Source organism: Rhea pennata, chromosome 8 (genome assembly GCF_028389875.1).
Source record: "Rhea pennata isolate bPtePen1 chromosome 8, bPtePen1.pri, whole genome shotgun sequence".
Classification (NCBI taxonomy): domain Eukaryota; kingdom Metazoa; phylum Chordata; class Aves; order Rheiformes; family Rheidae; genus Rhea; species Rhea pennata.
The window spans coordinates 25,890,843-25,903,391 of NC_084670.1; the positions used below are offsets into that span (position 1 = coordinate 25,890,843).

Here is a 12,549-nt window from a genome sequence, read left to right on the forward strand (position 1 = left end):
CGCTGAGCGCAGGGCGGCCGCGAGGCCGCTCCTCAGCCCAACGGCCCTTCCGCGGTCCGCGCGGCAGCTGTCCGCTCCGGCCCGGCCCCCCAGCAGCGGAGAAGCCCCCCGCCGTCCACGCTAATGCCGGCACTCCCATTGGCCAGCAGGGAGAGGCTCCCGTGTGGTCATTGGAGCATGCTAACAGACGGCTTCCCCCTCATTGGCTGGCCCGCCAGCGGCGGCTCCGAACAACATTTGCATGGCGCTGGACGGCTCTTTGTTGTCAGCCGCGGCGGGCGGTGCGCGCGCGCGCGCTCGCTCGCTCGCGCTCGCGGCGGGGTGCGGTGGGTGGGGGGCGGGCGCGCGCGCTGCCGCCGCCCTTCTGCACCTGCCGCCCCTGAGGGCGGGTCGCGCGGAGCCACCGCGGCGCGCGGCGGAACTTTCAAGCCGTGGTCCGTTAATCGCCGTTAGAGCCCCAGAGCCCGGGGAGGAGCGGGGTGGGAGGGGGCGCCGTCCCTCCTCTCAGGCGCCGGGGGACAGCCCTCCCGCCGCCTTTGTGCGTGCGCGACCCCCGCGCTCGCCTGGGGGCCACCTGTTCCGCGCCCCTCCCCGCCCCCGGCGTGCCTGGGCTCTATTTTATTATTTATTACTATTTTATTATTTTATTTTTTATTATTCTATTTTATCGTGGCGGGGGCGTCGCTGCCCTCCCCCAGGGGAGCGGCGGCGGCGGGCAGGATGGTGGACCTGGACAGCGAGGTGCCCCCGCTGCCTCCGCGGTACCGGTTCCGGGACCTGCTGCTGGGCGACCAGGGCTGGCAGAGCGACGACAGGTGAGCGCGAGAGGGCCGCGGGCGCGCAGCGGCGGCCCCGGCGGGCGGCGCCGCCTGCCCCGCGCCTGCCTGAGGGGGCGGTGGCGGCGGCGGCGGCGGCGCTCCCCGCGGCCGCGGGCGAGCACGGTGCGAAGGCACGCATCGCCCCGCGGAGGGCAGCCCCGCCGAAAACTTTCCCGGGGAAGCGGGGCCGAGGCCCCCGGGGGGCGGCGGCGGCGGCCCCGTCCCGGAACCGGGCCGCGGGGAGCAGGACCTCCCTCCCTCTTCCCTCCCGTGGGAGGAAGGTCAGGAAAGTACGGAGCCGTCCCCAGGTGGTAACTTGCCGTGGGGCAAGGGAAGCCCCAAACGGAATGCGGCGTGCGTGCCCGTAGAAAGGCTAGCTGCCGAGGTCGTGTATATTGTCTAATATGCGTGCTTCTTTACGTGCTTTTTCTTTTCTTGCTAGGATACCTACCATTCAGTACTCCTTTATAAATTATTTGAAGAATTTCCAGCATTTTTAATTCCAAAACGATTTCTTTTTTTAAAATAAGAGGATTTCAATTTATCTCAAGTCAGACATGCCTTTAAAAGAAGAAAAAAATACGTTTTAAATCCATGTGTGCAGCCATGTGTGCTTAATTAAAAAATGCTAAACAAGCAGTACTCAAGAACCCCAGTAGCATGCCACTCAGTTTAGCCATACAACCTAATCTACCAATAAGTAATTGTATGATTCCATCTCGCAAAAGTATGTGTGAGATCCACTTCGTAGTAACGGCTCATTTTGATTAAATGCTAGAGAGAAATAAAATTGCTGATCCATAGTAGCATGTTGGATTGATTTTAATTCAATGTATATTGTCAGAATTAATCGTGTTTTAACTTGGTAATCAGAAACTTTGATTTTAATGCTGGTCGGTATTAAGATTTTAATTACTTTCCTAAAGGAACTAAATCATTGATTGGTAATCGTGAGATCGTACAGACATGCAACTATTACTTCAGTGTAGGAGAATATGATATGCCTTGAAGCAAATTATTATTATCCTGGAATATTCAAATAATAACAAAAAATGAATACTATTGGTTGGAAATTACAGCATTATGCATAAGTTACTAGTTAAACATAATGGAGAGTTAAGGAATATGTTTATCAAAGCATGATTTTTATATTTAAAATATTTTTAAGCCATAAGAAGTATTTTCTGTATTCCTAATTTCTGATCACAGTATTCTTCATGATTTTAGAATGAACCAATCCTAGTATTTTACACCTACATTTTATTTTTTACTGGAACAGGAAAAAAACCCCCAAGCTTTCTTGTTTTATCAACTGTTAGCAATAAAAACCCTAACTAAAATAAACAAAATATTCTTTATACGGGCCTTTGAACTGCTATATGTCTTGGCACTTTCGCCAGCTGTAGTTCAGACTTTTGTCAAGCGCTTCCCTTTGACTTTCTTAAACATAAATTTAGCTTTTATGGTCTCAAATAGGAAATAGTGTGTAAAAACTTGTGCGAACTATGGCATCAATTCAGCTATAGATATCTCTGTTTCAAGACCCTGTGCACTAAATATATGTAAATAATCTTTGGAAAATATTGGCAGCTGAATTATAGCATAACAATATTATAGAGCATGATTATTATTGGAAAGTTATAGCGAAGGACTAGTGAAAAATGAATAAACTTTTCATTATTTCATTAATATTGAATAAAAGCATGCAAAACAGCTTCCTTGGGAAAAGTATTACAAGACTGACCTCTGGCCACTCAATTATTTCAACTGGTATATAAGATATGAACTCAGGACTGGAAATGGCTGGTGCAAGTGACTTTTCAGATATTTAGGTATTGTCCTCTGCGGGCGCTGGTCACAGCTGTGGTGTGGCTGGGAGTGCTGTGTATTTTTTTCCTTATGATATAATCAGGACTGTGCTCTGCATAAAGCTGTGATAGCAGCACTCTTCTCCTGCAGCTCTGGAAGTTACCATAGCAGTCTCGTTTGTTACTAGCTTTCCATTAACTGAACAAAGTCCCCCCTTCCTTTTTTTTTTTTTTTTTTTTTTTTTTTTTTTTTTTTTTTTAAAAAAAAACCAAAGAGTTATTGCTTCTTTTTGTTTGCCTACCTTATAATGGAGTCTTGCCTGGGTTCTTGTTTTTCTGTATTGGAAGGTAACAGTTTTAATACCAAAACATTAATCTGATCCCGTGTCCCTGGTATTTTGCTATTATCCATTATCACAGAATCACAGAATGGTTGAGATTTGAAGGGACCTCTGGCAATCATCTAGTCCAACCCTCCTACTCAAGCATGGTCACCTAGAGCGTGTTGCACAGGATCACATCCTGGTGTGTTTTGAATATCTCCAGGGAAGGAGATTCTACAACTTCTCTGGGCAACCTCTGCCTGTGCTCTCTCACAGTAAAGTTGTTCTTCCTCATGTTCAGACAGAACTTCCTGTGTTTCAGTTTGTGCCTGTTGCCTCTTGTCCTGTCACTGGGCACCACTGAAAAGAGTCTGGCCCCATCCTCTTGACCCTCTCTCTTAAGGTAATCGTAGATATTGATAAGATCCTCTCTTCTCTTCTCCAGGCTAAACAGGCCCAGCTCTCGCAGCCTTCCCTCATAGGGGAGATGCTCCAGTCCCCTAATTATCTTCATGGCCCTACGATGGGCTTTCTCGGTAGTTCCATGATTATGTCAAAAGCTTACAAATTCTGCACAGAAATATTGTCAAAGGCAATATTTAGAATATTACACATCATTTTAGGAAATATTTAATGAGAGAGACTACAGACCTGTGGGCACTCAAAGACAAACTGCTTATTAGTAGTACTGATTAGTCACAGGAGTGATATTATACAAGTATACCATATTTTTAAGATTCTTTTTCCGTTTTGCATTTTTCCTTTTACATAACTAGTATGATTTTGATGAAGCATGTTTCTTGTGTTCTAATTACTGTGTAATACAGATACTGTCGAAAGTATTGCTTGTACCGCATTCAATTGAATGGACATTAGCTATGAATGAAATACCTGAGCGCTAAAACACAGTTGAAGTGGTCATATAGTGTGGTCACACAGTGGCAAGTGATCAAGATAATGCATTTGAGTGGTTACTGACTCTTGACTTAGATGCTGGAACAAATTTTGTGCATATTTCAAGTTCATTGAAACTTCAAGTTGCTTTCAATTCCCTGCTGTTCAATTTATACTAAGGGCATAAATGGAAACATTTATGGTCTGTCAGTTTCAGGTCTGTTACCACCTGAACTCCTAGTCCTCAGTCTCTTTTTAATCTTCCTAATCTGTTCATCCTTGAGGTTTCTGTTTCCTGATACAGCTCTTTTCTTCCTCCACTCTGCCCTTTCTGGCAAGATGCTGGCTCCTTGCTAGCTGGGAGCATAGCAGCTGAGGAGTATCTAAAGCCTCTCTTCCTTGTCTCTCAGTACCATATGCAGAGCAGTGCACAGGAGTTGCTGCAATGCAAGATTTACTTAGAAAGCCTGCCTACTTAATCTAAAGGAGCTAGGTCTGGAAGAAGCTTTTGTACTAAAGGGCAGAAAGGTTTTACCAGGGCTTATCAGCGAGGGTGGACCATGCACTTCATCGGACAGGAGGGCCCAAATCAACTATATCAAGGTATTGGGCTCCTGACTCTTGTACATCTTCAGGAAGATCGACACATCTTCCTACATTTAAGAATACAGACACCCTAAGTTAGATGTATTTTAATGTACCTCACATATCCTCTCCCATGAATGACCTTCCAGGGTTTTTCTAACTATCAATTTGCTATTCAGAAAAAAACACTATAATGAAAAAGTCATTCCGTTTTCCCACCATAAAGGGAAGCTTCAAAACAAAGTTGAAAGTTACGAAAGAGTATGAGTGATTTGAAACAAAGGGTTGTAAACTCAGTAGGAACTGACTGGCTGTTGACATCTTGGCAAAGTGCTGCATAATTTGAAATCTCTAAACTAAAACACTTTTTTCATCTTCTTTCAGATTACAGAGAGGATATCAGTCCACTATCTTCAAGGTGGAGAGGAGATGTGGTCATTCCTCTGATCACCCACATACCATTTGAGGTCCTATGCCACCAAATCTCAGTTTCAATGGCTTAGTTTGCCAGCAAGTCTTATGGTAGTACTTAATAATAAATATGATTGAAACTATAGACCTCTACTTCCTCTTTTTTGCTTGCAGTAAAGATATATTTCTGACTTCTTCAGTTTTGTGATCTTACTCGTTATGTTCATTTGATCAGCTATTTCTTTTAAATCATCCTTTTCGTTTAAAAAATGCACATGCAGAGGTCTGCTTACCTGAATATAATAGGATTCTGATTAAGAAACCTTTGTTCCTAGCCCCATACCTGTTTGCGGGCAGATCAGTCATCTTCATTTTCTTACAGGACTTCTCTTACGATGGAACTTCAGTCAGGCTTCTTTACTTTTTTTCAGTGCGTATTTCACAGTCTGTTTCCTATGTTTTCTTATTCGTTAAAGTAACATCCATTTCCCTGCCCCTTTGCATTTCTTTCTCAGTAAAATAACTTATATAGGATAATTTCCTAACCAGGCTTGTAGTTAGCCTCAGTAACAGATGGGTTCTGGGCTGGCTGTCATATTCCACAAACTAGCAAATTGGATTGGGTATTATTTTTAATAAAAGAAGTTGCTGTGTGCACAAGAACATGGTGAATCTTTGGCAAACACATTTTTTTCCAATAAATAAATTATTTCATATAATTCATTGACATTCCTGAATTTGCTGACTTCTTCCTGAAGAAAATCAAATGTTAAAACCAGTTTTGGCTTTTGAAAGAATAGATTTTTCAAAGGACGTAGTCCTCTTTGAAAACTGTGGAGATGAACCTTGATGCTTATAGTACACAGGAATCCCAAAATTATTTCTCTGATTTATAGCTGAAATTTACAAGAGATCACCCTTTAAATTCATAAGATTAGATAAGGTTAACTTGATAAGTTAGATTTCTGGGGTATTCTGAGGCAATCTTTTCACATAAACTTACCATTAGGTTAGTCACATTTTATAGGGAATAATTAAATATTTACTCAGATCTTTGTGGGTAGTTCTTCCTTTTGCAAGGTGAGACAACTATATTCTTGTCACTATTTAAAATATTTAAATATTGTCCTGGTTCATGTAAAAAGCAGCAGGAGAGCATGAGAAAGATCAACACAGTAGCTAGAACGTGTGTGATATGGGTAATTTTTTGCAGCAAGAAGGGCAGTGTACCAGTTTTTTTGTGGGCACATGAATCTTCCAAACACTGAGCTAGAAGGAAGAAGAACAAACCTCTTTTTCACTAATTTTGTGACTCACCAAAATCCCTTTGTGAATCTCACATTTTACTTTCATTATTGAAACACACTGTTTTGATTTGCTGAAAATTCTGAAATACTTGGTCTGTACCATCGTGATACAATTTGTTTTTCAGTTTATCTATCTGGGAATGGAAAGGGGGAACTCAGTCCCTCTCTCTTCTCCCAGGAAACAAACACCTATTAATTCAGTGAGATTTTATTCAAGCATTATTGTAACAGTAAATTATGTAATAAAAATTTTAGTTTTTGTAAGCCTACTAATCATCAATTCTTAATCTTACTAGCTATGTTGCAGAGCAACACAAAAACTTCCTACTAAAATGAAGACAAGTTTAAAAAACATGACATGTTTAAAAAACATGACGTTTAAAAGCTTCAGAGGAAGAAGGAAAAGAGAATATTTATTTTAAATTCTCATGTAAGCGTTGAGTAGATGCTATCAAGAGGTTATTCACAAAACTGTTTTCTTTTGTCACCCCTTCTTTAAAAAAGCCAAGTCAGAGGATGCTAGAAGTGTAAAGAAAGAATTTTAAGTTAAAAATAAAAAACATTTATATGCTATGAATATTAGTGCTTTTTTGTTAAGGTCAGTCATATAAATTCAGTATCTTGTGGAGCAGAACCTGTATTTCTTAAACCCTTTATGCACACATTTAACTCCAAGTCTATTCTTTAGAAGCTTATAAAGATACAGAGACTGCATCTGTTTTAGCAGTAAATTCAAGTGAGCCAAGAATGTTGCCCACCATTGAAACATGGCTCAATGTATACTAGTAAACTCTTCAAATTTTCCTTGGTTCCTTCAGCTAGCTAAAACTTTGCTTAACAGTTCCCAAGGATGATTTGGCAGCTTGAGTGACCCAGGAACTGCTCCCCACAGTCAGGTTGCAGATAGCCACCCTGTTTGGGAGCCTGAGACAGCTTACTGGTATATATGTAGGCTTTTTTTGGTGACAGTTAATATCGGTGTCTAGGCACATTCAACATACTGGTGCAGATGTAGCCAGAGTGGGTCAAGTTCTATTTATTGTAGAAATAACCTCTACGCTTTAACATTGTGCTGATCATTCTCCCATTGATGCTGCTAGTTCCTCTCCTAGTCTCCCGTATTTACCTCACAGTCAGACATTCAGATTATGCATATATGGTGGAATGTATTGCAGAGGGATCCTTGTGTGAAGCACAGACTTGTTTATGCTTTATGTTTTCCTTTCTCAAATGTACAGTGTAGCCCTTAAACATAGGCAATAAGGGTTTTTTGTCTTAGACCCCTTAAAAGGGTGGAAAACAAAAGAGGGGCCTGCTGCTAAAGAACTTAGTGGAATAATTATTTTCCCACAATATTTTAGAAGGAAAAAGAGAAAGAAATATATAGATGTTTTTAAAACTTGCAGAATGAGATTCACTCTTATGACCTTACAAAAACGTTGTATACCTTTTACTCCTTAAATCCCTTTGGGTTTAAGTAAAATTAAGCAGTAGGTTAAGGCTTTTTTGGACCTTGCACACCAGGGTGAATTTTATGTGCTGTGAATATTTCTAACAAGATCAAGAGACCATGAAGTACACATTATTGTGTCAAACTGCTGAAATAATACAGTGTCATATGAACGAGTCATTGTACAATCATTCATATCTATTTTGTACTACTATTTCATTCTATTGCCTGTTAAATTTTAGCATTAGGTTGTATATAGACCTAATATATTATAGATGAATCAGTATTACTGATTAATAAATTGTACCACTTCAACATCATATGTAAAAAATTGAAAATAACAAAAAATCTAGAAAAAAACCCAATACATTTTTCAAAATCCTAATCAAATCAAAATCTCAGATTTCATATCTTCCTAATTTGCTGTTCCAATAATTGTTTACAGTTTTACAATCACAAAACAAAAAAAATTACTTTTCCCAGTTCTCTATTTTATTGTACATATAAAGCAAGGCATATTAGCTAGTTCTGGGAAAAAATTCCAAATATTGTTCCTATATTGAGATGAAAGATTTGAGTCATTTTGCTGCAGTACATACATTTAGCTCTACAGTTTTATCATGGAAGTATATTAGCTTTGTGTGAGAACTGTGCTTACATTGGCTGCTTGAAGGATTAAATTAAAATTAGGTTTCCTTTCCGATGTGCTTACTACTTAACTGCACATTACTACCTATTTGGAAAGGAAAGAGATTCAGATAATATGGAACACAACCATACCTCATTTGGACAATTGCACTGCTGGCTGTCATGTTGACTGCTGGCTTTCAGTGAGCAACTCCCTGCTCTAAATCTCAGAAGGCACTTTAACAGTCGTTCCTCACAGTGTGAATTACTGAGTAAAGCTCTCCCTTTGCCTTTCCAATTGGAAATCACCTGTGGTTGTTAAACTAAAAGAGGATGAAAAGCCCACACATTTCTGAATCAAGTTATTTAAAATATCTGAGTTTAGATTCAACTTGCACAAAAATTCTATTACAGTTTCCTCAATAGAAAATTCTATTATTATTTCCTCAAAATAGTTCTCCTCTTTCCTTCAAGAAATACTTCAGTCAATCTGGCCTCCTCATTTTAGAAAATGTGTTTACTTCTATGAGTTCTTCCATTTGTTTAACAGAGGCTACAAAATAAAAGGACTTAAGCAAATATTGTCAAATTTATTTGATTTGTCCTGATAAGTAAATATTCAAAATTAATAAAGGAGCCTAAATTCTATTTTCAAAGCTTGATTTTGATTGAAATCTCTCAAGATCAAAACAGCCTAATTCACTAGGATACTTAGTAAGTGTTTTCATGTCATCTGCAGTAAGACTCTACGATAATAGCTGGAAAGTTTTAATTGCCCTAAAACCTGAAAAAGCAGCTGGATGTACAAGCCCAAGCTCTCTCTTACTGTATAAAGGCACCTAAATTTAAAAAAGAATTGAAGAAAAATATTGTTTGGGAAACCACTGCATTAACTACAGATAGTGGTCAGAGTTTAGACTTTTGTGGAAGGCAGAGAAACACAGTTCCATGTAAATAAACTGTTAATATATCCCAGAACTCATCTTCCTCCTAAGTTTGTCTTAGGATTAGGTCGCTATTATAGATGAAAGAGGGGGAATCCATTTGCTTGTGTGGAAGGGAAGAAGGGAAGTAATGCCTTGTAGCAGGCCTCTCTGTCAGCCTTATAATAATTTTTGTTTTAGCATCATTCTCACAAAGACGATGGAAGCAAAAATAAAATGTATCTACATTGCACTTAACATAGTAAACACTTGAATTGAGGAAAGGGCATGAAAGGACAAGAGGAACATTTCAGTGCTGTTTTATCTATATTTTAGGAAGACTTTGACAGTGTACTCCAGCAAAAGTTTTTTAGTGCAGAAAAAGTTTAAAATGACTAAGGTTCAAAACTCCCACAGCTCAAGTAGTCTTTCTTTGGGACAGCATAGTGCATGGTTTTTAAGTGTACTTTATACTTCAGTCTTTATCTAATTAATTATGCACTTACTACTATGGAGCTCTTATTTTCCCATCTAGACTTTGATACATGCTACTTTACATCTGGCAGACACTATAATATTCCATGGGGAACTGAAGCGATTCTGTCCCAAATGGCTTCTCTCTTAATTTTATGATTATTATTCTATCACAGCCAATGATTATGATTTTTTTACAACAGTAAACTTACTTATTTCTGTGTTAAATTGCATTATTCTCAGAATGACTTTTCTATAGCAAATGATAATACTGATTGATATTGTCTCACTTTTATCCTGTAACAAGGAAATAGATATACTGTTACTTGGAGCATCAGAAACGTCTGAGGCTTCAGAACACTTCTATTGTATAATCATTTTATGAACCATTTCAGTGCTGTACATTCAGTTTCTAGACTCACCTGTAAAGGTTTCTAGACTCACCTGTAAAGGTGATAGTTTTTACTGAATTACGTGATACGTACAGTACATCCAAGAACTTGTTCTAATCCACTAAATATTTCAAAGGTGAATTCTTCATATTTTTTTCAAGTAAATGAGCAAGCTAAGTCCTTCCTAGAAGCCTGGTCTCACAATCTCAATGTCACTGGAGAGAATGCCATTCAGCTGTTCTACATGTTCTGCAGCACAGAAGATTTGGTACGGAATGCCGTAAAACAGCTGTTAAAGGTTTCAGCCTCCCCCATGCAATCATCTGCTAATTATGTTAGCAGACAACTTCCTGGTGGGAAGTAGCAGTAAAACAGAAACACTCATTAAGAGACAAAAACAGCATTTATATTCACAGACATAAAAACAGTGATACTATTATTTGTCCAGAAGTATCTCTTGAAGGAAAAATCCTACCTCCCCTTACTGAGACATCTGCCAGGAACTGCTGTAATTTTGTGGTAGAAAGTGGATTGCTAAGTCTGACATTATTGCGCTTGATTTAACAGGTAGCAAGCCGTGGCAGATGGGGCAGGAAGGCATTAGGCTAAAACCAGTGCAGAGGAAAGTTATTTACTGAGTTGGCAAAAAGGAGAAAACTTTGCCTATTCCTCTGCCTGGGCCTGTACAAGTTTCATGCTAGCTCTGGATGTTAATAGTTGTGCATATCTAACAGCTAGTACGAGGATTGTATGCCTGGCAGAGGCAATTACAAGATCTAAGTAACAGTCCTAGCTATGGGCTACCTCTGCCAGGCAAGTCCTCCCCATTCTCCTAGATGCTGTACTCCAAGTCAAGCCACTTTGATGTTCTGCAGAAAAAAGAGTTTTTGCCCTTTAGCTATATAGGTAGTTAATAGCAGTTGACTTTCTTCAAGTAGTTTTCAGTTACAGAGCTTCTTCAAAGTATAAGGGTTGCTAAAATATTTGGTAAGGAGTGAACACTATAAAAGAGCAGCACTCCTTTATCATTCTCAACAGCGTAAAATGTTCTAGGGGGTTTTATGTTTTTCTCACTTCATTTTCTTTTCCCCCTGTGACTAAAGAAAACAGCAGCACAGAATAAAAACACAGTGTTACCAAATCCCAAACAAATACAAATGGAAAAAAAACAAGCTGAGTTGCAAATGAAAAACGGGTTATGTTTGTTCCTTATTTGACAGCCCCTGTTAATCCTCCCCAATATTCCCTGACTCCACAAGGAAAGATTTAATTTCCCATCTTTGCTCAAATTCAAAAGAAGCTAAGGGTACAGGTCAGTTATCACTGTTGCCCTGTAATTCTCACTATCAAGCACAGACAGTTAAAACAGATGATAGACTAAAGGCTTAGCTCTGTATTTAGGTGAATATACCGTTACGAAATGTAAGCAAGCTATATTTTCACTACATACAACAATGCAGTATTTGATTACCTTCTTCAGATGGTGTAATCAGACAAACAACTTTTCAAAATGCATTTCCATGGAAGTCCATTTTTTAATGATCTTTTTTGTTCTCGGGTAGGCCTTCAAAAGAGACAACACAAACACAGCAAAAAGTGGAACAAAATATTCTGTAATGTGCAGGCGCTGATTAATCAAATAGTTTTTATAAAGGCTATCAAGCTCTCTAACTAGCTTTTTCACCCACCTAAGAGTATCATATGGACGAAGTTAATTGCACTAGAGCAGTGCCAGATACCCAGTATCTCATTGCCATTGAAGAATCCAAATTTTATAAACTGAATTAAGATAGTGACCCAAATGATCATTTATTTTTTGTATTGAGGCTGACAATAGATTGCATGAAAGTTACAATTTAGCTAAAAAACAATTTTAATGATACAAACTACATTCAAAGTGCATTGAATTAATTTTAAGATTTGATTAGTTTCTGCTTCCCGTTTTTCCTCTTACTTGACAGTTTATGGATCAAAGTCCAGAGTCCAGGAAAAAAACAACAAAGTAAATCAAATCTGTGCTGACATTATAAACCCATTAAATACAATGAATTGTGGCAGTTACTGGTTACAAAAACTCAGGCGATGTGATTTGCATGTGACCAGCTGAATTCTTCCTTCAGTGTGTTTCTTAGCAATGAGATTTTACCATGACCTTGGCAGAGCATTGCTTGTGATGGGAACAAGACTGGTTACTAGAAGTGTTTCAGAGTACAGAGGGAATATTTCCGAAGGGTAGGGGTGGGGGCTCTTGGGTGTGCCTGTAATAAGCAGCCTTCTGATGTGCAGCGTGGACTAATCTGAGACTTTTGTGGCAGACCTTAAATTTTGCTCTTAACAATTCCAGATGGAAATGATCTGTTATGAGATTGCCATTATCAAAATTAGGAGGTAAACCTCTTCCTCCTAGGCAGAGGTGACAGTCGAGCAACCTCCTGTCATTGGACTTCATGCTGAGGCGAGCTGAAGATTTAGAAATCCCTTTCCTTTCGAAGACGGCAGTGCCACCTTACAGTGACAGAAAAAGTCCTATAGTGAAG

At 39.6% G+C, this 12,549-nt stretch overlaps 1 protein-coding gene across 3 annotated transcripts in view; it reads left to right on the plus strand.

The window, feature by feature from the left end:
- Positions 1-521: 521 nt before the first annotated feature.
- The window catches only part of KCNT2 (potassium sodium-activated channel subfamily T member 2), a 155,825-nt gene continuing 143,797 nt past the window's right edge, over positions 522-12,549 (plus strand). For all 3 annotated transcript variants that reach the window (XM_062581257.1, XM_062581258.1, XM_062581259.1), the window contains exon 1: positions 522-815. In XM_062581257.1, the coding sequence (XP_062437241.1) occupies positions 721-815 (95 nt within the window). In that variant the 5' untranslated portion in view covers positions 522-720. The remainder of the gene's footprint in view (positions 816-12,549) is intronic.